Raw genomic sequence first — 26,788 nt, 5'->3', positions numbered from 1 at the left:
ATATATATATATATATATATATATATATATTCAATATATATTTAATATATTTATATTTGTAAACAAACATGTCAGTCGATGATGGAAAATGACAATATCATGTCTTACAATTTCATTACCGGGTTCACATTAATAAATTGTCCACACATAAAGATCAGAGAATAGGGGAGACCCTTGCTTCGTCAATGAGGATAATATACACTGCTCCAAAACTAACATACAACAGAAAGCACAGGAACAACCGTGTTCAGGGCAGATTGCCACATCTCTAACCCCAAGTGGGAAGTCTCAGAGGTACCAGAAGTAAATTTGAGATGATCAACACACATACATCATTCATTTCAGACCTAAACACCAGAAAAAAGTTGACATAAGTACACATTCTTTTTTTTAATCTTTCATTAAAATGTTTTTATATATATATATATATATATATATATATATATATATATATATATATATATATATATATATATATATATATATATATAGTTTTGTTCTATTTCATTATAACAAAGGATTACATCGAAATAAGCACATCTTAATTTTTCTTTCTTTTTTTCTACGTTTCACTTCACAGTCTGTAGCTACAACATGACACAGGAAGGCTGGGTGGGGCAGAGTGGGTGGGATTTATGTTTGGCGCAGTAAATCTAGCTGTGGGCTCCTCGGGGCATCTGGGGGCGTAAACAGACAGCAGACCTCTCTCACTGGAGCTCAAACTTTGAGAAAAAACACTGCAAAGAGAACACATTGTGTAAATGTCACATTATAATGCTCTACAAAGTGAAGTGATTTAGAGTCTCATTTAAGAGAGCCATTGGAAAGATAATGATACCTGGGAGATTATAAAAAGTCCTTGATGTTGAGATCTGCAAGGGGGTCCTTGGAGGGAGGTTTTTTGGGGCTCTGAACAGCCGGCCCTGGAGACAACTGAGAGAGCAATGGGTGTGCGGTTAGTGGAAGTCATATGAAAACTAGGGCTTGGTATTGATACAGATTTCCCGATTCCATTCCGAATGACAAGCTCTCGATTCGATTCGCTTTCACTTATAATGTCCCTTTTGCTTATATATGAAATACATTTTCTCCCAGCTAATGCTGTTAATTATACAGGGGACCTTCTTATTAGGTCAATTAAGAAAATATACATTTTACTAATTATATTTTATTAGTTTATCATCATTTTGGTCATATTTAGCTTTTTTAAAATGAACAAATCCATATATTCCATCAAGTAGTATGATATTATATTGCATATATTATATTTTGTTACATGTTTATTGTTTAATTGCATATTTTTTTACAAGTATTTACATTAATTTATTGAACACCTGCTAAAAACCGGCACTGACTCTTTAAGATAACCGGCATTTCTGTACAGAGTGTCTGTAAATGAGCATACGTGCTATGCGTAATTAGAATTCAATGTTTCTTTTTTGTTGTTTTTGATCAACAACTGAATGTAAAGAACAGAAAGAGTATTAAAAGAGACATTATTCACTGGCAAATGGGTTGCGTGGATCTCGTCTTTGGACACACATTACACGTAACAAATTTTACTCTCAACTCGCAGTGACAGGATCTTGCTGCTTAATACTCAATCAGTTGCCAAATACTGTATATACACTTATAGTTGCACAGCATGAAATATGGTTGCAAATGCGTGTTCTTTCCTCTCATTGTACTGGAGGGCTGCGCATAAAGTAAAAGATTTTAGGATTTAAGAATCGATATTGAGGTTGCTCAAATGAAGATCGCTATGCATCGGAAGATTTATATGTTTATCCACCCCTAATGAAAACCAATTTACCATTATTACAGGTATATAGGATCAAGATTCGTACTCAAAAACGATATGCGTTTGTATGTGTATGTTTGTGTTTTTGTGTATGTTAGGGGAAAACTTGTTTACTGGTGCTCCAGGTGTTCCTGATGCTGCAGACCCTGTAAATTGTGGTCTCATCATGGGCTGACCCATCATCATAGGTTGGGGCATCATGGGAGCTCCCACTCCTACTGCTGGGGGCTGAGTAAAAAATGACCCAGTTTATACTTTCATGGCATGCATTATGTTATAACAATGTTTATGACAAGTTTTGTTTACATAAAAAAAAAAAAAAAAAACATTTCCTTAAACCAACTCTGTACCACAATGTAAAATGGTCATACCTGGAAATCCTAAAAACCTAATTTGAGTGAATAAGTAAATGACCCTGTAATTCTAACAAGCATTACTCCTCTTCATAGTTACATAAATTATAAAAAACAATAAATGTATTACTTATACATAAAATAGGGCTGTCACGATTATTAAATGTGGCAGACCATTAATTGTAATATTAATTTTCTATTCTAATGCTCATCACAATTATGCCGATTAATTGTCATGCAAAGTTTCATACTTATTAAGGTGTATTTGTGCTTTAAGCCCAGTTCACACAGCAAATGATATGCAGTGGCAAAGAGACACAACTTCATTCGATTTCAATGAAAGCAGAGCAACGTCCGGCATCACGAGCGACTGCTGGCGACAAGATGTTCGTGTGGTGAGAAACACGACAAATAACTTTATGCAAATGATGAGTGACATTTGGAAGCGACTACCAATGAGAGTGAAAACAGTGGAGCTGACTTCATCTATCTCCTGTGACATAGCGAGTGCAGGCAAGGCAGAGAATTTAAGTTACTGTGAGCGATTTCACCGTTCTGTCTGATTTGTCTGTAACTACATACATGTTTTTAATTTAAAAAAGATGTGTGGAAAGCATGGTAGAAATTGTCTGCATTCTGTGTGAGTTTGATTCCTCCATTGAGAGATCATTCATCTTGTTCGTGATTATGCTTTGAGCACTGCTGCAGTTCCTATAAAAACTAGGGCTGTCAATCAATTAAAATTTTAATCAAATTAATGACATGGTGTGCCGATTAATTAATTATTTGCATATACCCCTTCACTGAACCAGTACAGACGGTCATTTGAGTCTGAACAAGATGAAAGGCGTCTTGATCGTAAACAAACTAACTTTACTGATACGCTTGTTCGTGAATGAACGAAATGCATAAATCACTCATCTCATTCATGAATGAGGATCTGCTGTTCAGCTGAATGAGAGGCATTTAGTTCGTTCAGTTCGTCAATTTCGTTCAACAAGAAAAAGGGCCGCATATATAATGAATAAAAATGAGTGCTGACCACATATTACAAAGACATATAGATGTTATTGAAACTCATAATTATTTTTTATGTTAGTATTGTTGTCTTTTTTTGTATAGCTTGATAAAAAGTTGGGCTCAGGAGTCCACATTTTGATAGATATGCTTTGTTGCCATTTGTGGGGAAATGCTAATGATGCTTAAACACTTTGCAGTACTGAAGTTGTTGACATTAATATTTTAATAATGGATAATTAACTTGTTCTGGTCGTGAATGACCGTGCTTATGATTCAATGCAATTTACTCAAAACGTAAAAGATGGTAATTTGGCACCATCTACAGGCCCAAAGGTGTAATTTGCAGAATGTAATTTGGTGTAATTTGGTCAATGAATGAATCAATTAACAAATCTGAAGGAATTTAAAAGACAAGTCATTTTAAAGATCAAAATCACTACCACTACAGTCGACCAACAACGTTAGAGTGAAAGCCCACTAGAAACACAAAGTACACGGACAAGCAACAATGTCGCTGGCGGTGTTAACAGGGCTTAATACACTTACACTTTAAAGGTGCTGTAAGCGATTTCAGCCGCTCTACTTCCACGAGACTGAGCTGTTGAATTAGCCACACCCCCTCTTTCCAAAACCCCAGAAATCCAAATATATCAATATTAGCTTTATTGAGAACAGAAACAGTAGTGCCCTCAACTGACAATTGTTATGAACAACATGGCATAAAAATGCATTATGCCTCAATTATTAACTGCAACTACAATACTATGAGAAGCCACAAAACGACTGACAAGCAGAAAGCATCATTGTCCATGGACAGATAGTCTAGAGTTGACACAGAGACCGATGAGACATCAGGGGACTTATTTGATTAATATCTTTCAGGGAGTAGGAAAATGTTTTGCATACCTTTCAATGAAAAATAGCTTACAGCTCCTTTAAGAAGTCAAATATTCATATTTACTAGGGAAATATACAATAAAATAAAGATATATGATTCCTTCCAGGTTAAGGCTTTAAAACCAAAGAAAATACTGCACAGGGGTAGAATGACAAGACATTTTGAATATTAAAATATTTTCAAATACCTTCAAATATTTAACAACATCTTGCTGACTTATCAAAGATGCAATGTGTTTAATTTTGCAGTTTGAGGAGCACCTTAGCACGTGTCTGCCTTGTAAAGGTGACCACAGGAAAAACAGAAAATGGCAGCACCATACCATTAGCATAGAGGGTTAAATACAGTTCTCTTACGAGAGGTTCTCTCGTATTGCGTAAGCTAGCTTACGCTACGGGAAAGATTCATCTTTTCTGAGATATTGAATTAATTTTGTATCCATTGTCAACGCAGTGCAGCAACTGCATACCTTGAGCGGGCTAGCTAGCGAGCTCATAGGTTGCTCTGCGGCAACTGCTGCAGCCTATAGACGAACTTGAGTGAACTTGCGTCCAATGACAGGTGCCCGCGCCGTCACTGCATCAAAGCCCGCCAAAATGGGCGTGGCTAGAGTGCATATAAGCGTAAGTTCATAGGCTGGAACCCTGATTTTCATCTATTCAGCGAAGCTCTTCGCATCTCTGAACTGCAGAAGCCGCGTCGCCGTTCGAGGGGCATCTAGCTAGCTTGGACAGCGCTCGAAGAAGCCGGCCGTCTTCGCCACCTTTAGCCGCCCTGCGAGCTACGCCATCCGGCGACGTATCCTTTTTAGAGCAAGCAAGTTCCTCAGCGAACTTCACAAAAAGAGCAACGAGCGTCTTTTTTAAGATGCCTCGCACCACCTGCGCCTCATGCGGCGCCCCTCTCAGCGCCGGAGACCGCCACCTCATCTGCGCTCTCTGCCTGGGACTGGAACATGCAGCGCTCGCCCTCGCTGACGGCGGATGCGACCTCTGCGAGGAGCTTCCGATGTCGACCCTGCGGGCTCCACTCGAAGCACTCAAAACCGAAGCCGCCGCGCCGCCTTCGTTTCGCCGTGCAGAAAGAAGCGCCGCTCCCAAAGGCTGCCGGAACCGGTGTTAGAAGCGACTACCTCGCCGGAGCCTCTCCCTCGAGCCTCGCTTTCACCCTCCCCGCCCTCCCGGGACGCGCAGTTGCCGCCGAGCGGCCGCACTGTTGCCATCTCGGATGACGAGGCGGAGGATAAGGGCTGCTGTTCCATCATGGCTTCGCACAGCGAGGAGTGGTCAGGCTCCCAAGCCTCCTCCTTGGCCCAGGAATCCAGCAGGACCCGCGCCGGAGTCGAGGAAGAACTAACGCGCCTCCTCACACAGGCCGTTGACCGCCTCGGGCTCGAGTAGTCACCGCCCTCTGAGCAGGCTCCCAACAGACTCGACGGCTGCTTTCTTCAGAGCCGTCGCCGCGCGGCGCCCGCGGCCCGGGCCGCGCCCTTCCTGCCGGAACTCCACGCCGAGCTCTCTAAATCGTGGAATGCGCCTCTCTCGGCCAGGAACCGATCCCACGTCTCCACCTCTCTTGCTCAGGTGGACGGCGCCACTGAGAGGGGCTACTCTTCCATCCCCCCGGTCGAGGATTCGGTAGCAGCACACCTTTGCCCGCCCTCCGCGAGATGGCGGTCTAAGCCAGTGCTCCCGTCTAAGGCCTGCAGAACTACTTCCGCCTGTGTTGGCCGCGCCTATGCCGCCGCCGGCCAAGCCGCATCTGCTCTGCAGTCCATGGCCGTTTTACAGATCCTTCAAGCGGACCTTCTCCGAGAATGGGATGAGAAAGGCAGGCACCCAGAGGCTGTTTCAGATCTAAGGAGCGTGACGGATCTCGCCCTTCGCGCCACCAAAGCTGCAGCTCAAGCCCTAGGGAAGTGCATGGCCGCGCTGACTGTGACCGAGAGACACCTATGGCTAACACTAGCCGATATGGGAGAAGCTGAGCGCTCCACGTTCCTCAACGCGCCGCTCTCTCCGTCCGGTCTCTTCTGTTCCGCGGTGAGTGGCATTGTTGACCGTTTTCGGAAGTCCAGAAAGACACCCAAGCCATGAATCTCTTCCTGCCTCGTCGCGCTAGCTCCTCTGCAGGCCGCCCACGTGACCAGCCTCCTGCACGAGCCTCTTCACAGCACCCAGCTCAGCAAAGCCAGACTTCTCAGCGTCGACAGGGTGGCCGCCCTAGAACGCGCTCAGACAGCCGCCGCAGACCGCCGCCCCCCCACGGGCCTCGGCCTAAGATTGCGTTGAAACCTGAGCAACCGAAGTCCTCCTAGCTTTGTTAAGGAAACGACGGCTCAGTCCCGCCGCGGCCGGACCACCGTCAAAGCTTCGCCCCCTGTCAGTCCCCTTCTCTCAGGCTACTGCAGTGGTGGATTCAGCAGCCAACAAGCTGGTGATACTGCCCGCTTGCCTGCACTCAAATGCCGTTTTCACGGCGACCCAAAGAAATCTTGTGAAAAGCAAACATGCCTTATGTGTAGAAACTGTGCCCACAATCCAGTGTTCACCCCTACACACAAGCATTACACTTCCCGTGTCCCTATCAGAGCCCACTCACATAAAGCAGGCACAGCCAGCTCGAGTGTTAGAGTCAATAAACGCGCCCCCTTCTCTGCCCGCTCTGTCACACGGCCAGCAAACACCTCTCTGTATGTAAGTCCCATGCCCGTGACTATGCTCGTGCATCACTTCACAGATGTGACTCTTTCCCCATTCACTTCAATCGGGAAGTCACTCACAGAACAGCCTGTCCCTGCTGTCTGCGAGCAGTCATGCATAAGCACAGTAAGCGCGCTCACACATTCTGTTCAGCTCGCTGTGTGCGGCAATCAGGGCGACTTGGCCATTCACCCTCTAGCGTTACGCTTCAAAGCGTGGAAAGCTATCCCAGAGATATCCAAATGGGTGTTAAGCACAATAAAACAGGGTTATTTGCTACAGTTCGATCGCCGCCCTCCCCGCTTCAGAGCGCGGCTCGAAACTACTGTGAACACGGAAGCAGCCTGCATGCTTCGTTCAGAAATAGCAAACCTTCTCTGCAAAAGGGCCATAGAGAGAGTGCCACCTTCTCTGAGCGAGTCTGGGTTTTACAGCCGTTATTTTCTTGTCCCCAAGAAAGACGGCGGCCTCAGACCAATATTAGATCTCAGGGTTTTGAACAAGGTGCTCGCAAAAAGACCGTTCAAAATGCTTACAATCAGGAAACTCTTCGCACATGTGCGCCAGGGGGACTGGTTTATCTCTCTCGATCTGAAAGATGCCTACATTCAGATTCAGATAAATCCCCGTCACAGGCCATTCTTGAGATTCGCCTTCGACGGCCAGGTTTATCAATACACCGTCCTTCCGTTCGGCCTGTCTTTAGCACCCCGTACTTTCACGAAGTGCATGCATGTGGCGCTCGCACCCCTGCGGAGTCAGGGCTTGCGAATTCTGAACTATTTGGACGATTGGCTGATTTTGGCACAGTCACATACGGAGCTTCTGTCTCACAGGACAGTTCTCCTCAGTCATCTGAACAGTTTGGGTCTTGCAGTCAACTGGACCAAGAGCTCACTACAGCCCAGTCAGGCAATTTCCTGCCTTGGAATAGAACTAGACTCCATGGCGATGACGGCTCGCTTATCTACACAGCGCGCGCGTCGTGTTCAGCGACTAGCCGCGTCCTTTCAGATGAACAGCCTCACGCCTCTGAAAAAATTTCAGAGAATGCTAGGTTACATGGCCCCAGCCGCAGCAGTACTTCAGCTGGGCTTACTGTGCATGCGCCCGCTTCAGCATTGGTTAAACACCCGCGCGTCTCGCCGGGCTTGGGCCACGGGCCGCCAGCCGATCAGAGTGACTCAGACCTGTATCTCAGCTCTGCAGCTGTGGGCAGTGGCCGAATGGTATCAGCGGGGAGTGACGATGGGAGCTGTATCTCGCCGAAAAGTCATCTCGACAGACGCGTCCAACACGGGTTGGGGTGCGGTCTGCGAGAGCTCTCCGGTTTTTGGCCTATGGTCAGTTCAGGAAAAGCTCCTTCACATAAATTGTCTGGAAATGATAGCGGTCGAGTACGCGCTCGTGCGCTTCCTCCCGGTCATTCAGGGTCACCACGTCCTGGTCCGTTCGGACAACAGATCTGTGGTATCCTATCTAAACCGTCAGGGCAGTGTCAGATCCAGGAACCTCTTCCATCTGACAAAACGCATACTGAGTTGGTCCCAGTGCCACCTGCGCTCGCTGAGGGCGACGCACGTGCCAGGCCACCTGAACGACGGCCCAGACAGACAGTCCAGAGACAATATTTCCCCAGGGGAATGGTCACTGCACGCTCAAACAGTCCAGATGTTATGGAGCATATTCGGCAGAGCAGAGATAGACCTCTTTGCGTCAGAAGAGAACTCTCACTGCCCAGTATTTTTCTCGAAAAGCGAGGACGCGCTGGCCCAGGACTGGCCCAACCGCCCGCTTTACGCCTTCCCTCCCGTCTCGCTATTGCCACAGGTAATACAGAGGATCAGGGAAACGCGTCACTCGGTGCTCCTCATAGCCCCGCGCTGGGAGAATCAGAAATGGTTCCCGGAGTTTACGCAGCTGTCACTGACAGCCCCGTGGCCCATTCCAGTGAGAGCAGATCTCCTCTCTTAAGCTCGCGGCACGATCTGGCATCCCCACCCAGAGCGCTGGGCGCTGCACGCGTGGGTGATCAACAACTACCCGTCGCTTTGCCAGAAGGAGTAATAAACACTATCATACACGCTAGAGCCCCTTCCACGAGAAGACTCTATGCGTCCAAATGGTCTGTGTTTTCAAAATGGTGCACCGACAGAGACCTGGACCCACGGACATGTGGGGTGTCGTCGCTGCTCGTGTTTTTACAAGAGTTGCTGGATAAGTGCAGATCCCCATCCACGCTCAGTGTACGTGGCGGCCATCGCGGCGTTCGCTGAACCCCTGCACGGCCAGTCACTGGGAAAAAACGAGCTGGTCACTATCTGGGATCTTTCCGTAGTTCTCAAAGCTATGAAAGCCTCCCCTTTCGAACCGCTTCAATCCGTGGATTTGAAATACCTTTCACTCAAAACCGTTTTTCTGACTGCCCTGTCATCAGTTAAACGCGCTGTCTGTCAGCGCTGCGTGTCTTGAGTTTGGACCAAGTGACTCCAAGGTCATTTTAAAGCCTAGACACGGCTATGTCACCAAGGTGATCGGTACTCCTTTCAGAGCACAAATTATTTCCCTATCGGCGCTGCCAGCATCCGATAGCGAACGCGACGCCAATCTCCTTTGCCCAGTCAGAGCACTGAGATTGTATACTGCGCGCTCCACCTCTTTCAGACGCTCTGAGCAGCTTTTCGTTTCGTTCGGAGGGCGCACCAAAGGTTTCGCCGCCTCGAAACAGACACTGTCTAGATGGATAGTGGACGCTATTGCTGCCGCGTACGCGTCAAAAGACCTGCCATGCCCGTTAGGCATTAGGGCTCACTCCACTAGAGGCATGGCCTCCTCGTGGGCATGGTCCAGCGGGATTTCCATTCACGACATATGTGTGGCAGCGGGCTGGGCTTCCCCCTCCACCTTTGTCCCGCCCTGCAGGACAAAGGCTTCCCCCTCCACCTTTGTCCCGCCCTGCAGGCAAAACTACTAGCGGTTTAATACGCTACAGCTCCCCTGGTGAGCTGCACTGATGGGACACATTCCACACAGACCGGCACCGCCGCTCTGTCTTTTCCTTCCCACTATGTGCTTATGTATTACACACACACTGGCCCGCACTCTTGCCGGCCAAATGTTATTTCCCCACTCACAAGGGCTCCCCCGGGTCCCCCCCACCCCCGGGGCTCATGCAGTGGATGCTTGGCGCGCACGGCGTTGACAATGGGTTCCCGTAGCGTAAGCTAGCTTACGCAATACGAGAGAACCTCTCGTAAGAGAACGAATCGGTTACCTTACGTAACCTCGGTTCTCTCTAGAAGAGGTAACGAGTATTGTGTAGCCGGCCGTGCTCGCACCACGAGCGATTTTCGCTTCATTCAATGAAAACCAGGGTTCCAGCCTACGAACTTACGCTTATATGCACTCTAGCCACGCCCATTTTGGCGGGCTTTGATGCAGTGACGGCGCGGGCGCCTGTCATTGGACGCAAGTTCACTCAAGTTCGTCTATAAGCTGCAGCAGTTGCCGCAGAGCAACCTATGAGCTCGCTAGCTAGCCCGCTCAAGGTATGCAGTTGCTGCACTGCGTTGACAATGGATACAAAATTAAGGGTAATTTTTTGGCTTCAATATCTCAGAAAAGATTAATCTTTCCCGTAGCGTAAGCTAGCTTACGCAATACTCGTTCCCTCTTCTAGAGAGAACCGAGGTTACGTAAGGTAACCGATTTGTTATTTCTCACCATGCCAAAGCCTGACTGTGCTCCCATGGGTGGTGCAATGGCTCCAGGGGGGGCGGCAGCTACTGGGGCTCCAGGGGCGGAGCCAGGCTAAAACACAACCAGAACAGAAAATAGAACCATGATAAGAAAATGTATTTACAGTAAGAGTGGAAGTTGATTTATATGTTTGCAGCTCCTACCATCTGAGCGCCAGGTGTGCCCCAGCTAGTGGGAGCTACCTGAGGGGTCCAGTTAACACCTCCTGTAAGCTTCTTCTCATTCCACTGGTATTCCCTGCATAAAAAAACAGCGGTCAGTCAACTAAATATCCATCAACAATTCATAAATGAAATGCAGACAATTCAAAATAGGACTCAGTGCTACACAAAGTGAACAAGATTAAATTGTCCTCCAAGGCAGAGTAAATCAATCAAGTTGACACAACAGTAATAATGAATTTTCAATACTGGTCAGGTTGAGTAATTCAAGCCAGCGAATAGGCATTATGGAAAAGTGACAAGATTAATAGACATCTAGAAAATACACAGACACAGAGCAAATGGGCACATTCAGAGACTGAACTTACTTCTTTTGGCTTCCCATCCCCAAATCTACAAGAGAGAAAAAAACATGAGAGATAAGTTTGAGCTGGAAATAAGAGTACAACACCATGTGCAAAGCGCAGTCTCTGAAATTCAATGAGCCCTGCATCCTCAGTCCTTCATATTTCCATACATACTTCCAACCAGATCAGCAAGTGAAGAGTCTAAGTCTCCTCCAATTGCTTTGGCTGGTTGGGCAGCTGCTGAGGGTACCATTGTTGGTGCCATCGCCGGTGTCAATGCTGGTGCCATGGTTGGCCCAGCAGCAGGCACAATTCCAGATAAAACTGGTGTCGTTGGAGCCATGGGAGTTCCACCTGTACTCTGAGGCGTTATGGATGGCATTAGAAGGTCTCCTAATCCATCAAACACTACAGAGGGCAGAGAAGATCTAACATGAATAAAGACTATCATTTTTAAGCATAGTTCTCCTAGCCCTGAGCATCTTTGGCCCTGTTTACTCTTGGTATTAATATGCATTTTGGAAGATCCGATCACAAATGGACAAGCGAGACACATCAGCGTTTACACCTGGTTGTACTATGCGTCTTTTTTGACTACTTCTGTTTGGCTATCAAAAGGAGGGTGTTTGATTTTATGATGACATACATCAAATGGCAAAACCCCCAAATGTCTTGGATTTAAACCTGTTTTTTAGCATTGTCCAATTTCAAGCAAAAATCCCCAAATACACCTCAATGCCAGGTTTAAACGGGCCTTTGATTTAGCCCAGGGCTGATTTAGACAGATAACTAGTCAGCAAATCCATAATATACCAAATCTGATGTAAAAGTACAAGAGTAAAAGATCCATACAATTATCATAAAATTCATGACAAAAGGTATTTAAATCTGCATCCAAGGGTGTTTACTGCATGCACTGGGAGGCTGCATTGCAAGCTTTCAGCCTTAAATACACCAGCACAACATGGTTAGACATATTCTCTCAAGGGATAGGCATTTTGGTCATTTTGTCTACTCGAGTACTCTGACTAATTACGTTGAGTACTCAAGGGGTAATTACAAGTTCATAACTGTATATAATAACATGTCTGACAAACATCTATGGCTGCTGCATTGCTTCGTGTTGTTCCAGTGTATCGTCTATATATTATTACAGGCTGTTTTAAAACAGTATGTTACAAATTTTACAAAAGATTACATAATCTAAATATAATGCATCATACTTTGTGAAGATTCGCTGCCCAACTCTGAAAGAATGTGCACAACGCGCGTCTGTCTTTTCTTCGTTCAGGTTGCCGTAGTAATCTTAGTAAGTGCGCACCAGTTTTTTTGGTGACTGTCTGAACTATTTTCAAATAACAGGAGATGCCATAACCATTGCCTTTTATTAACATATGCATGTTAATTTGAAATTCAATTTTGAAGATGCTGCATTATGTTCCATTTAACTACGCTCTCCTGCTGTACACTGCCACACGTGCCTGGTGTGTATGTGTAAGTGTGTGTGTGGGTCCAAATGTTCACTCTTGTGAGGCAAGCCGTGATGCTCTGTATTGTTGCTGCTGTGATTCATGAAGCGTTCCATTCAACTCGGAGCATCTGAATTTCCACCTTACAAATGAGGAAAGTGCAATGGAATGACACATTATATCGGATATCTAACTTGGAAACTCGAGCAGAAATCTTCATTCATTTTCTTGAGGTGCAGGTGTGTGTTACGTCACACAGGGTAGGAAGGTTTAGTCAGTGACAATCATTTACTTTTATTAAATAATCTCTATTAAAGATTAATTACACTCTCTTTGTTTTGATTATTGTAACGATAGCATTGCTGTGTTGTATCAGTTTGTTTGCCATGTCAAAACGTAATCAATCTCAAAATTAAAAATATGCTCCCTGTTTGACACGTTTGTGTTTAGTTGTCAGGTAATTGTCACAGGATTTCAAATTAAGTGAAGTCACATCATGTGTGATCTCTATCGATCGATCATTTCCATGATCGATCATTGCTGCCACGTCCAAGTACCCGAGTTCCATGGAGATGGACAGGAAACATCTCCTAGTTCCAGATTCACTACCTATCAATTGTCGATGAACAAAAACTTGAACTCTAAAAGGAAAGGTTAAGGGCAGTGGTGTCAAACTTATTTTAAGTCGATGGCCAGAATGGATAAAAACATCATCTTATGTGCGATGTTGCTTTGTCATTGTTAAAGTATGCACCCATGCTTAGTGCATGCACAACACAAACTCATTTGGAGCTTATAAACTCCAGAATCAACTTTCATGCTGCTTTAATAAATAGTATTGGGTTAAAACAAAAAGTAGAACATGACATTGATCTTTAGAGTATATATACTGTACATACATACTGTATATAACTGGTAGTTAGAGAATATTAATCAAACAGCACTGATAAAAACGAGAACAATTTGGGAACTATAACATGCAAAAACAAATTAAATAGTTTCTGTCCTTCTGTATCTTAACAGAATATTTATTAATATAATTTCATGCCAACATAATAAATGGACATTCCTGGTTTAGGGTCTTCGAAAAGTTTAATAAAAAACTATGCAGAATAGGTTTGGTCCAAAAAAACTTAAACACCTAATTCCTTATGTTCTACACGGAGACCACATGGAGGCTAGAACGAATGAATATCTAATACTTTTGAAGAACAAGCACCATAAAAAACACACAAAAAAAGCCGATACCAACAAATACTGAGGCAGGCAATACATTCTAGTGCATTAATGCACAAGATCTCTAATATGTGCAAGCAGGACAGAGAGCAAAGGGGGCAAAAGGCAAAGGATGTGCAGCATAGAGGGAAAAGGAGCGCTAGGTCATCCACACTTCCCAAACCCTGTGGCCTGATTGGATAAAATGTTACATGCTGCAAAGCCCTGCCTGGAGTTCTCTCAACAACTCACCAATCGCACAGCAGGAGCAAGCAATGAGCCAGTGCAGTGTAAGGAGAGAGATATCAGAAGGGAAGCTCAGAGATAAAGAGAGATGAGGAAAGACAGAACAGAAGAACAGAATAGGTGATGAAGTTGAGAAAAAAGCCAAATAGGCATTACAGCAAGAATAATGTGACAGTAGTAATTCAGAGCAAGGATGGACAGAACACAAAATGGGCAGAAAAAAGGGCAGGGAGACTGCATTATATAAGATGCCTTCAGCAACGCCACCTCCTCTCTGTATTATGTAAGGAGATCAGAAAATACAGAAGAGCTCATGCAGAAGATGAATATTGTGCTGAGAAGCGGGCAGGCTTGAAAGATGCCACGCTGTGTTCAACATTAGGACATTAGCATTACTCAGTTCCATAGAAAATAGTTAAATAGTTTAACATGTTCATGTTTAACACTTGACAGTATAAAATGTTTAGGCAAAGTAATGTTTATTAATTTCATTTGAAATACCTATTGGAAGCTTCATCTCACCTGAAGCATCAAAGCCACCAGATGGTGCCACAGGGGCACAGTCTGCTGCTGATGGTGTCGCGGATATTGGTGCAGAGCCAAAAGCATCAAAATCTGACTCCAGCAGGTCCGCAGGAGCTAAGGCTGGCATTGGTGCTGGGGTTGGTGTAACCGTGGGGGCAACTGGTGAAATCAACCCTGCAAACACGAAGAGCAATCTAAATACACGATCATGCCACTATATGAGTTCATTATAGTTCGCCAATTTAAAAATAATTTTAATACAATTTTAATTTAATTAATTAATTTAATCAATATTAAGTTCCTCCATGAAACCCTGTGGATTTTGTATTTTATTTGGACCTTAAAGCAATTTCATTTTCATTTGATTTCATTTAGTTTTTGGGTTTTTTATTTGGTGCCTGATTGGAAATCCTACAATATTGCTTTTATGTAGTCTTAAATCATGAAAATACATCAATCAATGTTATGTAAGCTATATATGACATACAGGGTTAGAAAGTAACGGAATACAGGTAATGGGATTACATATTTAAAATACAACATTTTAGTAACTGTATTCCACTACAGTTACAATTCAAATCAGTGGTAATCAGAATAGTAACATTCAAAAAGTATTTTGATTACTGAAGAGATTACTTTGCCTTTAAATTTGACATTTGTTCCATTTAATATTTAGTCTATTCGATTGGAAAACATTCATCCATATACTGTAAATGATGCAATCCAAAGAGTGTTTCAACAGCGGTGAAACTCTTCTTAAGATGTGTTACGTTCATACGAGCAGACATCTCGTATAAAGTTTGGAGCAGCAATAATAGAAATAAACCTTGTGTAAATTGTCATCTGAACATTTAGCTTTATGCTAAGCTACCATGCTATTTCTAGCCATTTTACATGCACCTGTTACCAGGAAAAATCATATTTTTATTATCAAGAAAATACACGTTAGATCATAATTTTTTTCTCTAGTAAGACCTTTGATATTAGGGCAAAAATATTTTGTATTTCTGTAAAAATATGTAAAAACTGTTCAATTTGCTTTATCTTGTTTTAGAAGCAACACTGCATAAGATATTTAAGCTTTTTTCAGAGTGTATTTTTAAGATGTGTATTTTGTCTTACTGTTCTGGCAGATTTTTTATAGTTAAAGAAAGTGAAAAAAATATACCAGTGCTGAAGAAGTAATCCAAACTATTTAGATTAAGTTACTGACCTTGAGTAATGTATATCATTATATTACTCAAGGTCAGTAACTTAATCTAAATTTTTCACTTTCTTTAACTATAAAACATTACATTTTACAGCATGTATTCTTTTATCTGTAGAGGAATACATTTTAAAAAGTAACCCTTCCAACCATGATGACATGTTTATAGCATGATATAAAGAAAGCAATAAAATGGTCAAATTAACATTTCTCTTTGTGTTTTCTGTTTGCATGCTAACTGATTACCCTGCTAAGCAAACATTCCATCATGCTTTCCCAACTGTTAGAAAGCAAATATATTATCCTACTAAGCTAACATATTCAGTGCAAATACTTCACATAATTATATCAAAACTTTAATTTCGTGCTATATAGATATATTGAGTAGATATGTTAATGCTCTATTTACTGACTGTACATGATAAGCTACAACAGGAATTTGTAACAGACACTTCTGATCAGGCATTACAAACAATCCAAAAAAGCTACAGGGAACAGGATTTGGGTAACTCAATATTGCATGACACCAGAGGTAACAGCTAGTCCACGGCTGCAACACATCTGGGTTTTTTTGGGTAAAACGAAACAATAAGGTTGTTTTCGTAAATACAACCTTATAATAAAGTGCAACCAGTTTGTTTGTGTTTTGGTTCGTTTTATTTATTTTAAAATATTCTAACTTTTTTTTACTGATAAGAACAAAATAATTTTTCCTAATCAGGATTTATGACACATACCACCAAGCAGGTCAGCTGATGGTGCTCCAGGAGCAACGGACTGGGTCTCCCCAGTGGTGTCCCCAAATGTGTCTGTCCCAAAAACAGCCATCCCATAGTGCAGCATGAAGGAGGAGAAGCATTAGTCAAGCCTTAAAAGCTGCACACACACACTGAGAGAGAAGGGCAGATGGAGATAAATTGAGCTGAGATCATATACTAGGCAACACACTCCCACACAAACACATAAACACACTTGTTTAAATCGTAATAAACACTGACGCATGGATCTGCAAATGCATACAAAGTGTAATCCCACACATACGGTCATGTACAAACGACAGCACAGCATGCACATACACTAAGATCAATCGCATACACCCAACAAATGTCTGTCTTCACAACTTCATCACCGACTCATTTAACAGTTACAAATGAATTAACAGACTCCAACAAAACAAACAGATTCTGTTTAGTTTCCAGAAACTAGGCTGTATAACTAAAAGGCTGCTAAGTAGTTGAATTAGAGCAGGGGTTCTCAACGGGGGCGTTCAAAGTTTGCAAGTGGGCACTGAGAGCAAGTTTGTAGAGAGGAGGGCGTTAGGTTACCAATGGGGGTAACATTTATCATTCATGTTAATCAAATCTATCATCAAGTTCTCTTTGCATTAAAACGTTTATCTAGACTTGAGTATATCAATTGGTTATACTGGCTCAATTATTCGGATTGGTACGCATTTGTACTGCAATTCATCTGATTTTGAAGTCTAGCGACACATCTGAAGTATCTGGTTTAGCAGTGTCAAATACACAGACGGAGGCACATGCATGGCTGATGAACCTTTATGGCTCTGTAGATGGATATGGCTCAATGGACAGAGCAGCATGAGTGCAAAGTTCCTATAGCTCAAGCTCTTAAACTCACAGCTTTGTGAGAATCAATGAGAATCAAGGCGTGAGAAGTGAATTCGCTACTGAATTCTACATCAACACCCTTGAATTTACTGTAGTATAACTAATTGTACTTTAGGCAGAAATAGATTGATAATAAATATTATCATATCACTACTTCAGCTCTATTACATTTTTCAAAGACTACATAAAAGGAGTGAGGGAATATAATACATTTTTATTACAACTTATACATATTTACAGTATATGTATATATGTGTGTGTTTAGAGTAGGTCTAATGTTTATAATTTAAAAATACCGAAGCTTGTTTTATAAAAATAATGGTACATCTAACCATGGTAGTAAAGAAGATCCATGCTTCCATGTGTTTACTATGGTCTTGTTACAAATACCACTGTTAAAACATTAAAAAAAATTATAATTAATGAATAAATTAACATTTTCATAAAGGCAAATGTAAATATATATTAACAATATCACTTTTATTATTAGTTTCTATCTTCGCATTTTCAATTTATAGGCCCCAGATATAGCCCTCCATCTGTTTCAATTCAAGAAACGCAAGGTCTCACATTCATGATGTTTAAGCCTGCTGAATTTATTACTGAGTTTTGTGTTTTATCTTTTTTACTTTTTTTGATACAACAAAGTCAGATTATGTAACATAATTGGAGATGGCTGGGGTAAGGGAATGAACTAGGGGGGCATTCATCAAAAAAGAAAAAGGCTGAGAACCATTGAATTAGAGTCATTGGGCATTATGAATCTTAGCTGCTGCATTCTTACCAGTTAACATTTTTAAACTAAAATGACTAAACTGAGAAAATCTATTTGAAAAACGAATTTTCAAATGTGACAAGACATGTTATTCAGTTAGATGCAAAAAGCAAGCCCTTTTGCAAATCAGTTTATCATATTTGACTGCATTCTGCATTAAATTTCCTCTGGTCTTCTGGATGGGTGTTTTTGTATGAGGGAGTTTAAGGGACACACCAAGGAGATCTAGCACAGGAATAGGCTCAGGTTTAGGAGGAGAGACAGGAGCAGCCGCAGCAGGTGTAGCAGCCACTGGAGCAACAGCTGGAGCAACAAATGAGTCTGAGAAAGAGACAGAAAAAGAGAGAAATTTTGACACTAATTTTTTGGCATGGTTTTCTAAATATAATGTACCTAATACTAGTATGTTTGGTAAGTAACTGTAAAGTACAGTAGAAGTAGCAGAGCAGTTGAGAAAATAAAGTCAAATTAAATAGTGACCCCCAACTATTACTATCATTAGTTTTTCATCATTTTTATGCTGTATATTGTAACGCTTGAGTAATGAGGCAGACGAGGAGATGCGGATCCAAGCGCAGTTTAAACTTTATTTAATTAACAAACAGGTAAACACAAAAGGAACAACCCACAATGGGGAAATCAAACATAAAAACTGTTAACTAAACACGATGTAAACAAACAGAGGACTCGGGAAGGAAACACACACCAGGCTAACATCAAACAACGATAGACAAGGACTGAACAAAGAAACAGGGTATAAATACATAAACATGGGTAAAAGGGCCAATGAACGAACAGAACTCAAACAAGATAACAAGGTGATTAACAGAAGCAAAAGGCAAACTAATGAGGACAGGTGAAAACAATGACAGAAAACACCAACGCTAACAAAGAGACTATGGATTTACATATGGGACTAAAGTGAAAACTAAGAAATGCAAAAGTGACAAAAATGGCACACAAAAGGGCAACAGTGAAACAAGACAGGGTATACATAACAGAGCCCCCCCCTCAAAGGATCGGCTTCCAGACGATCCTAGAAGACAAAGACAAAAGACAAAAAACCCACAGAGAACAAAATGATGGCACCGGGGGCAGACGGGCAGACCAGGGGGGGCACAATAACAAGGAGGCAGTCCAAGGGGCACAGAGGGCAGGCAGGAAGTCCAAGGGGGGCCACGAGGGGAAATGAGACAGTCCACGGGGGCACAAAGGGAGATGAGACAGTCCACGGGGGCACAAGGGACAATTAGGCAGTCCATGGGGGCACAAAGGGACAGGTTTAGGAGGCCGGGGTGGTATCGACCGGGCAGGGACAGGTTTCGATGGTCTGGGAGCTGGCCGCCGGGCAAGGGTAGGTGCAGGAAACTTGGGAGCTGGACACAGGGCTAGGACAGGTTTGGGGGACCTGGGAGGAGGCCACTGGACAGGGACTGGGTCAGGAGGCCAGGGGGGAGGCCTCAGGACGGGAACAGGGTCAGGAGGCCTGGTTGGAGGCCACAGGACGGGAACAGGGCCAGAAGCTGGGAGGAGGCCACAGGACAGGGACCGGGTCAGGAGGCCTGGGAGGAGGCCACAGGATAGAGGCCGGCTTTGGTGGCCTGGGAGGTGGTCGTGGGCCAAGGGCCAGTTCAGGGGACCTGGGAGGTGACCACAGGACAGAGGCCGGTTTTGGTGGCCTAGGAGATGGAGTGGCCACAGGGGAGGCCGGCGGAGCCGCGTGAGGCAGAGCCAAGGAGGACCTCTGAGGCGGAGCCGAGGGAGGTGATGGCTCAGAAGGCCCAGAAGGCAGAGCTGAGGGAGGCTCAGGAGGTGGAGCTGAAGGAGGCTCAGGAGGCGGAGCCGAAGGAGGCGGCGCAGTGGGAGGCTTTAGGAACGGAGACCAGGAAGGCTCTGGAGTCTCTGGGGGCAGAGACGTAGGAGGCTCTGAGGGTGGAGCCGTCGAAGGCTTGAGTGGCTCAAGAGTCGTAGCCGTAGGAGGCTCGGGAGGTGGAGCCGTAGGAGGCTCGGGAGGCTCTGAGGGCGGAGCCGTCGAAGGCTTGAGTGGCTCGAGAGGCGGAGCCGTAGGAGGCTCGGGAGGCTCTGAGGGCGGTGCCGTCGAAGGCTTGAGTGGCTCGTGAGGCGGAGCCGTAGGAGGCTCAGGAGGCTCTGAGGGCGGAGCCGTCGAAGGCTTGAGTGGCTCGAGAGGCGGAGCCGTAGGAGGCTCGGGAGGCTCTGAGGGCGGTGCCGTCGAAGGCTTGAGTGGCTCGTGAGGCGGAGCCGTAGGAGGCTCAGGAGGCTCTGAGGGCGGAGCCGTCGGAGGCTTGAGTGGCTCGAGAGGCGGAGCCATAGGAGGCTCTGGAAGCGGAGCCGTAGGAGGCTCAGGGGGCGGAGCCACAGGAGGCTCGAGAGGCGGAGCCATAGGAGGCTCTGGAAGCGGAGCCGTAGGAGGCTCGGGGGCGGAGCCCTGGAAGGCTCGAGAGGCGGAGCCCTGGGTGGCTCGAGAGGCCTGGAAGGCGGAGCCCTGGAAGGCTCGAGAGGTTCGAGAGGCGGAGCCCTGGGAGGCTCGAGAGGCTTGAGAGGCGGAGCCCCAGGAGGCTCGGGAGGAGGAGCTCTGGAAAGCTCGGGAGGCTTGAGAGGCGGAGCCCTGGTAGGCTCGAGAGGCTTGAGGGGCGGAGCCCTGGAAGGCTCGAGAGGCTTGAGGGGCGGAGCTCTGGGAAGCTCGGAGGGCGGAGCTCTGGAAAGCTCGGAAGGCTTGAGAGACGGAGCCCTGGAAGACTCGAGAGACTTGAGAGGCGGAGCCCTGGGAGGCTCGAGAGGCGGAGCCCTGGGAGGCTCGAGAGGCTTGAGAGGTGGAGCTCTGGAAAGCTCGGGAGGCGGGGCTCTGGAAAGCTCGGGAAACTCGGAAGGCGGAGCTCTGGAAAGTTCTGGAAACTCGGAAGGCGGAGCTCTGGAAAGCTCGGGAGAAGGAGCCCTGGAAGACTCGAGAGACTTGAGAGACGGAGCCCTGGTAGGCTCGAGAGGCGGAGCCCTGGAAGGCTCGGGAGGCGCTGGCTCTAGGACGGGCATGACCACTGGCGCTGGCTCTTGGACGGTCGAGGCTACAGGCGCTGGCTCAGGGACGGTCGAGGCTACAGGCGCTGGCTCAGGGACGGTCGAGGCTACAGGCGCTGGCTCAGGGACGGTCGAGGCTACAGGCGCTGGCTCAGGGACGGTCGAGGCTACAGGCGCTGGCTCAGGGACGGTCGAGGCTACAGGCTGGCTCAGGGACGGTCGAGGCTACAGGCGCTGGCTCAGGGACGGTCGAGGCTACAGGCGCTGGCTCAGGGACGGTCGAGGCTACAGGCGCTGGCTCAGGGACATCTGAGGCTACAGGCACTGGCTCACTGACGTCTGAGGCTACAGGCTCTGGCTGGGTTACCGTGGTATGTGCCGGCTTGGGTTTGCCCGGCGCTGAGGGCAGAGCCAAGGGGGGTTTAGGGCATGGGGCTGCGGCAGGCGGAGGCTGGAGTGCAGAGACCTCTCCCTTTCTCCTCTTCCTCCGGGCTGATGCGACTGGCGAAGCTGGGAGGCTGTTCCTGGTCAGCGTGGCTTCAGGCTCGCTGGCCGTGGTTGACGAGGGCTCAGGCTCGCTGACCGTGGTTGACGAGGGCTCAGGCTCGCTGACGGTAGAGGCCGTAGGCGCTGGTTCGCTCACTGTGACATGCGTGGCCGCTGGCTCGCTCACTGTGACAGGCGTGGCCGCTGGCTCGCTCACTGTGACAGGCGTGGCCGCTGGCTCGCTGACCGGGGCAGGCGTGGGCTCTGGCTCGCAGACCGGGGCAGGCGTGGGCTCTGGCTCGCAGACCGGGGCAGGCGTGGGCTCTGGCTCGCAGACCGGGGCAGGCGTGGGCCGGGAGGCGGAAGCCTGTCTTTTCCTCCTCCTCCGGGCGGACGAAGTGGACTGTGCAGGTTCAAGGGAATCCACTGGCGTGGGGGGTTGCTCGCTGACAGGTGAGGCTGGCGTGACAGGGAGCGGTGAGCTGCACGCTAGTAGGGTCGTCTCCAGGCTCCCTCAGCGAGGGATTTAAGCTGTCCTTAAAAAAAACCACCAATACGGAGTCCGGGAAGTCCGTAAAGGTCGCCAGGAGGAGAAAGTAGAGAGCGTGGTCTACCAAAGGCTGGTCTTCTTGCCGCAAGTTGAGCAGCCGGCATTTGGCCTGTATAGCTGCTGGATCCATGTGTGGTCTATCGTTCTGTAACGCTTGAGTAACGAGGCAGACGAGGAGATGTGGATCCAAATGCAGTTTAAACTTTATTTAATTAACAAACAGGTAAACACAAAGGAACAACCCACAATGGGGAAATCAAACATAAAAACTGTTAACTAAACACGATGTAAACAAACAGCGGACTCGGGAAGGAAACACACACCAGGCTAACATCAAACAAGGATAGACAAGGACTGAACAAAGAAACAGGGTATAAATACATAAACATGGGAAAAAGGGCCAATGAACGAACAGAACTCAAACAAGATAACAAGGTGATTAACAGAAGCAAAAGGCAAACTAATGAGGACAGGTGAAAACAATGACAGAAAACACGAACGCTAACAAAGAGACTATGGAGTTACATAAGGGACTAAAGTGAAAACTAAGAAATGCAAAAGTGACAAAAATGGCAAACAAAAGGGCAACAGTGAAACAAGACAGGGTATACATAACATATATACACTCACCAATCACTTTATTAGTACACCTACTTATTTATGCAATATCTAATCAGCCAATCTCGTGGCAGCATTGCAATGCATAAAATCAAGCAGATTTTTGTCAGGAGCTTCAGTTAAGGTTCACATCAACCATCCATTTTGGTGCCAGGCGGGCTGGTTTGAGTATTTCTGTAACTGCTGATTTCCTAGGATTTTCATACACAACAGTCTCTAGCGTTTACTCAGAATGGTGCCAATAACAAAAAACATCCAGTGAGTGGCAGTTCTGTGGACGGAAAAGCCTTGTTGATGAGAGGTCAACTTATAATGGCACGACTGGTTCGAGCTGACAGAAGGCAACGGTAACTCTGGTAACCACCCTGTACATTTGTAGTGAGCAGAATAGCATCTCAGAATGCACAACACATCGAACCTTGAGGCGGATAGGCTTCAACAGCAAAATACCACGTCGGGTTCCACTTCTATCAGCCAAGAACAGAGAGCTGAGGCTGCAGTGAGCCTACCATTTGTGTACCTCAGCAGAAATCGAGATTCATCAGAAAAGACAATGTTTTTCCAGTATTTCTCTCTCCGGTTTTGGTGAGCCTGTGCTCACTGCAGCTTCAACTTTCTGTTTTTGGCTGACAGAAGTGGAACCCGACATGGTCTACTGCAGTTGTAGCCTATCTGCCTCAAGGTTTGACGTGTTGTGGATTCTGAGATGCTATTCTCCTTTTAAAGTGAAAATAAATTTGTTGACCAATAAAATAGCTAACTACATCTCAGAGTTTAATGGCATTTTAGTGCTGATGTGTGAATGGCCACAAAACTGAAAAAATCTTGCATGTGTGAATAGCAGATGTGGTACATATTCCAGTAAAGGCAATTCAAATTTTACTGCTATTTGCAGTGTGTGAAAGGGGTTAATATCAATGACAAATGAATTGCACACATATGAAGAGAACGAGTACAACTAAACATTAACTCTTGAAACTCAGTGAGAGTATCTCTGTGCTTAACTTTGCATATTAAAAGATCAATCTTGGGATTTTAATTATCGTTATCAAGATTGTTCAAAAGAAGATCGCAATTAATCTGAAGAAGGTTTACTGCAAGAGTTAAAAGTTAATGCAAGGATCAGACACTCACCAGACAAAAGGTCACCAGTCACACTGGCCTCGGGTAAAGGTGAGGGCCCGCGAGAAACAGCAGGAAGATCTTCAAGATCAAAGCAAAGCAGGAAGAGGAAGAGAAGGGAGGAAGAGGAGGAAAAGTACATCAATAGGCCGCATAGGCACAGAAAGGACACATAGTCGTGCTTTTGGGGGCACACACATGCACAAGTCCACGTTCCACTATGGGGACAAACCAAGACGGAGTGGGGAAAAAACAGATGAAGACTAGAAGAGATGAGACGTTCAACAGAAGTACGGGAATCACTCCTGTACCTGAACCAAATAGGTCTACGCTAGGAGTGGTTGCTTTGGGCTCTGAGGAGGAGCTTTGCTCAGGCATAGAATCAAACATATCTACAAACAAGGACATAAATATGCATTATGTTTTTTGTTAGTGCATTACATGACAGCTACAACTGAGAGAGAAAGAGGGAACATCATTTAGTGGAGAAAACATTTTCGTTTACAATTTTATACTACGTTATCACTTTAAGGAGGAGAGAAATCAACATGAAAGTTGTAGAAATACTTGTAATTCTAAATACTTGTAATCCACACACAAAAGTGTGGACTTTGATATTGATGCCATAATAATTGTATTGATTAATGATATTTATGTGTGCGTTTGCTAAAACAAAAATTAAAAGAAATCAAGACAGCAACATTTCAAAACAAACAGTAGCATTCATATCATGGTCAAAAAAGCCAGAGAATGATTGCAGGACTTGTGGTCACTGCAAATCCTGAATTTTGACTCATGTCAGTGCACTTTTAGAGGCTAAATGTGAATCAGGAACATTGACCACCCTTCTTGATCCGAGACAACTAAAAACACATAACAATTTCGATCAGTCCTGTGTAGTCATTCTGATATTATCTTGACCAGCCATGGGTACATTACTGAAATACAGTAATCCACTCCAGATTACTAATTACTGCTCCATTTTGGCATCAGATTATGGCACTCATTACTTTATGGAGAAAGTAATCACATTCCTAATTCAATTACTTTTAAGTTACTTAATAAAACAACTACAAACACTTTTCACAGATGTTTTTCTGATCAACAAATTCTTAAAAATGTGTAGAATTAAAAATAATGAAAGTAATTTCATACACTCAGCACTATGCGTTTTTCCCCTTACAATGACTCATTAAGGGGGCGTGCTCCCTTCAGCTTTTTATAGAAATGCAAACAGACGTACATATAAACGTAATTGACAAAATTAATATTTTAAATGTATTCTACATTAATAATGATATTTTAAAATGTGTAACACAAGTAAGGTATTGTAATAATTTGTTTGAAATCGCATTTCACCCAACACTAATCATGACAAATTCAAGTTGCTCTGCTTTAATAAGGTGGTTAAGGTCACGATTCACTATGAATAAAAAAACAGAATGATCAAAAACATAAAATCTAAATCTAAATGAGAGGAATAAAAAAAAAGAGAGACTCTTAGTAAGAATGTTGGGGAACTAGCTTAGCAAGTTTTTATTGTTATGATGCAGAGTAAAGCAAGACAGAGACAGAATTACAGCAGAGATATTACCACTAAACAGGTCTAGTGTTGGCGGGGCCACAGGCTTGGTTGTAGCAGATGTGGTGGTGGTTGTGGGAGGAGGAGAGGGGGCAGCAGGGGCCACTGTTGGCGAGAAGCTCAGCTCTGCGCTGGTAGGAGAAGCTGCAGCAGCAACACTCTCTACCGGCTTCATGGCAAAGAGATCCAGCTCTAGGGCAATACTCGCACTCCCCTCCGATGGGGCCCAGGGGTCTTTATGGAGGTAGGGGAGGGGTGAGAATGAAATGGGGAAGGTTTGTTAAATAACAAACACTGCAAACGAAAAAAGAAACACACTGAAAGCTCACAACTTCAGGAGTGCTGAAGTCAGGGAGAGAGAAGAGATGGATTTTACCTTTAAAAGCACATTTTAAAGCACCATTAACCTTAGTACTGCAGCCACCAGACATATTAAAAAGCATTTCAGTATTCTCTTACTCAGTAAAAAACTAAATATCCTACAGAAAACAACAAAGGCTCTTTCTGCTTGGTAGGCTATAAATATACTTAATGTACAAGTATGTTATTTATGGTTATAGACTGAATTCAGAGAGGACAGCCTATTTAATTAAAAGATAACGAAGACAAAATTTAAACTAAATGTATTGTAAATGTACATTAAATGAAGTTATAAAAGTTGCAGATTTGTAAGACCCTAGCAGTAATGTGGACGCAGAGCTAAGTTAATGTTCAATAATAAAAGCACACATAAGGGAGGTAAAGGAAATTCTGATCATGTTCCATAAGTTCAAAAAAGCATTTTGTACAGTCAATACAAACTCTAAGCTTCTGCTGTTATATTTACTCTTTGTAAATCATAGTTTCAAACTCCATGAAGAAAAGGTTTAGGTTATTAGAAGAGATCGCTGATACTGAAAATATAAGTTGGCAGGGAATGAAAGTAATGGGGAAATCTTTATTGTTTTCACCTAAATGATTAGGAAGGTTAACCAAGTAGTAAGAAAAGGCTAAGAAGAGAAATTATCCAAGACTCCAAGGTTCTCAGGTAGGTCATGGACATAATGATATTACAAATATAACTATTTTTATATTTGTGGGCAAATGCAAGGTGTAAATGGATATTTCACCCAAAAATGAAAATCCTGTCATCATTTACTGACCCTCATGTTGTACCTAATGTATTTGAGTTTCTTTGTTCTGTACAACACAAAAGGAGATGTTTGACAGAATGTTCAGTCTCAGTCACCATTAACTTTCCTTGCATTTTGCATCTCCTTTTGCGTTCCACGGAACAAAGAAAATCATA

The 26,788-nt window shown here is 44.6% G+C and overlaps 1 protein-coding gene across 7 annotated transcripts in view; it reads right to left on the bottom strand.

Annotated features, from left to right (window-relative positions):
- Window positions 1-39: 39 nt before the first annotated feature.
- The window catches only part of LOC127655911 (clathrin coat assembly protein AP180-like), an 87,583-nt gene continuing 60,834 nt past the window's right edge, over window positions 40-26,788 (bottom strand). For 4 of the 7 annotated variants that reach the window (XM_052143970.1, XM_052143973.1, XM_052143968.1 and 1 more), the window contains 13 exons: window positions 25,513-25,734; window positions 24,230-24,310; window positions 23,931-23,999; window positions 18,326-18,430; window positions 16,441-16,512; window positions 14,494-14,670; window positions 11,216-11,449; window positions 11,063-11,087; window positions 10,677-10,770; window positions 10,498-10,584; window positions 1,916-2,029; window positions 839-933; window positions 40-737 (listed from right to left, as the gene is read on the bottom strand). In XM_052143970.1, the coding sequence (XP_051999930.1) occupies window positions 847-933; window positions 1,916-2,029; window positions 10,498-10,584; window positions 10,677-10,770; window positions 11,063-11,087; window positions 11,216-11,449; window positions 14,494-14,670; window positions 16,441-16,512; window positions 18,326-18,430; window positions 23,931-23,999; window positions 24,230-24,310; window positions 25,513-25,734 (1,367 nt within the window). In that variant the 3' untranslated portion in view covers window positions 40-737; window positions 839-846. Of the gene's footprint in view, window positions 738-838; window positions 934-1,915; window positions 2,030-10,497; window positions 10,585-10,676; window positions 10,771-11,062; window positions 11,088-11,215; window positions 11,450-14,493; window positions 14,671-16,440; window positions 16,593-18,325; window positions 18,431-23,930; window positions 24,000-24,229; window positions 24,311-25,512; window positions 25,735-26,788 lie in introns of those variants that run through there. The other 3 variants (XM_052143969.1, XM_052143971.1, XR_007972116.1) reach the window with 3 other exon arrangements.

Source organism: Xyrauchen texanus, chromosome 15 (assembly GCF_025860055.1).
Source record: "Xyrauchen texanus isolate HMW12.3.18 chromosome 15, RBS_HiC_50CHRs, whole genome shotgun sequence".
NCBI classification, from domain to species: Eukaryota; Metazoa; Chordata; class Actinopteri; order Cypriniformes; family Catostomidae; genus Xyrauchen; species Xyrauchen texanus.
This window is presented reverse-complemented; position numbering and strand designations above follow the sequence as displayed.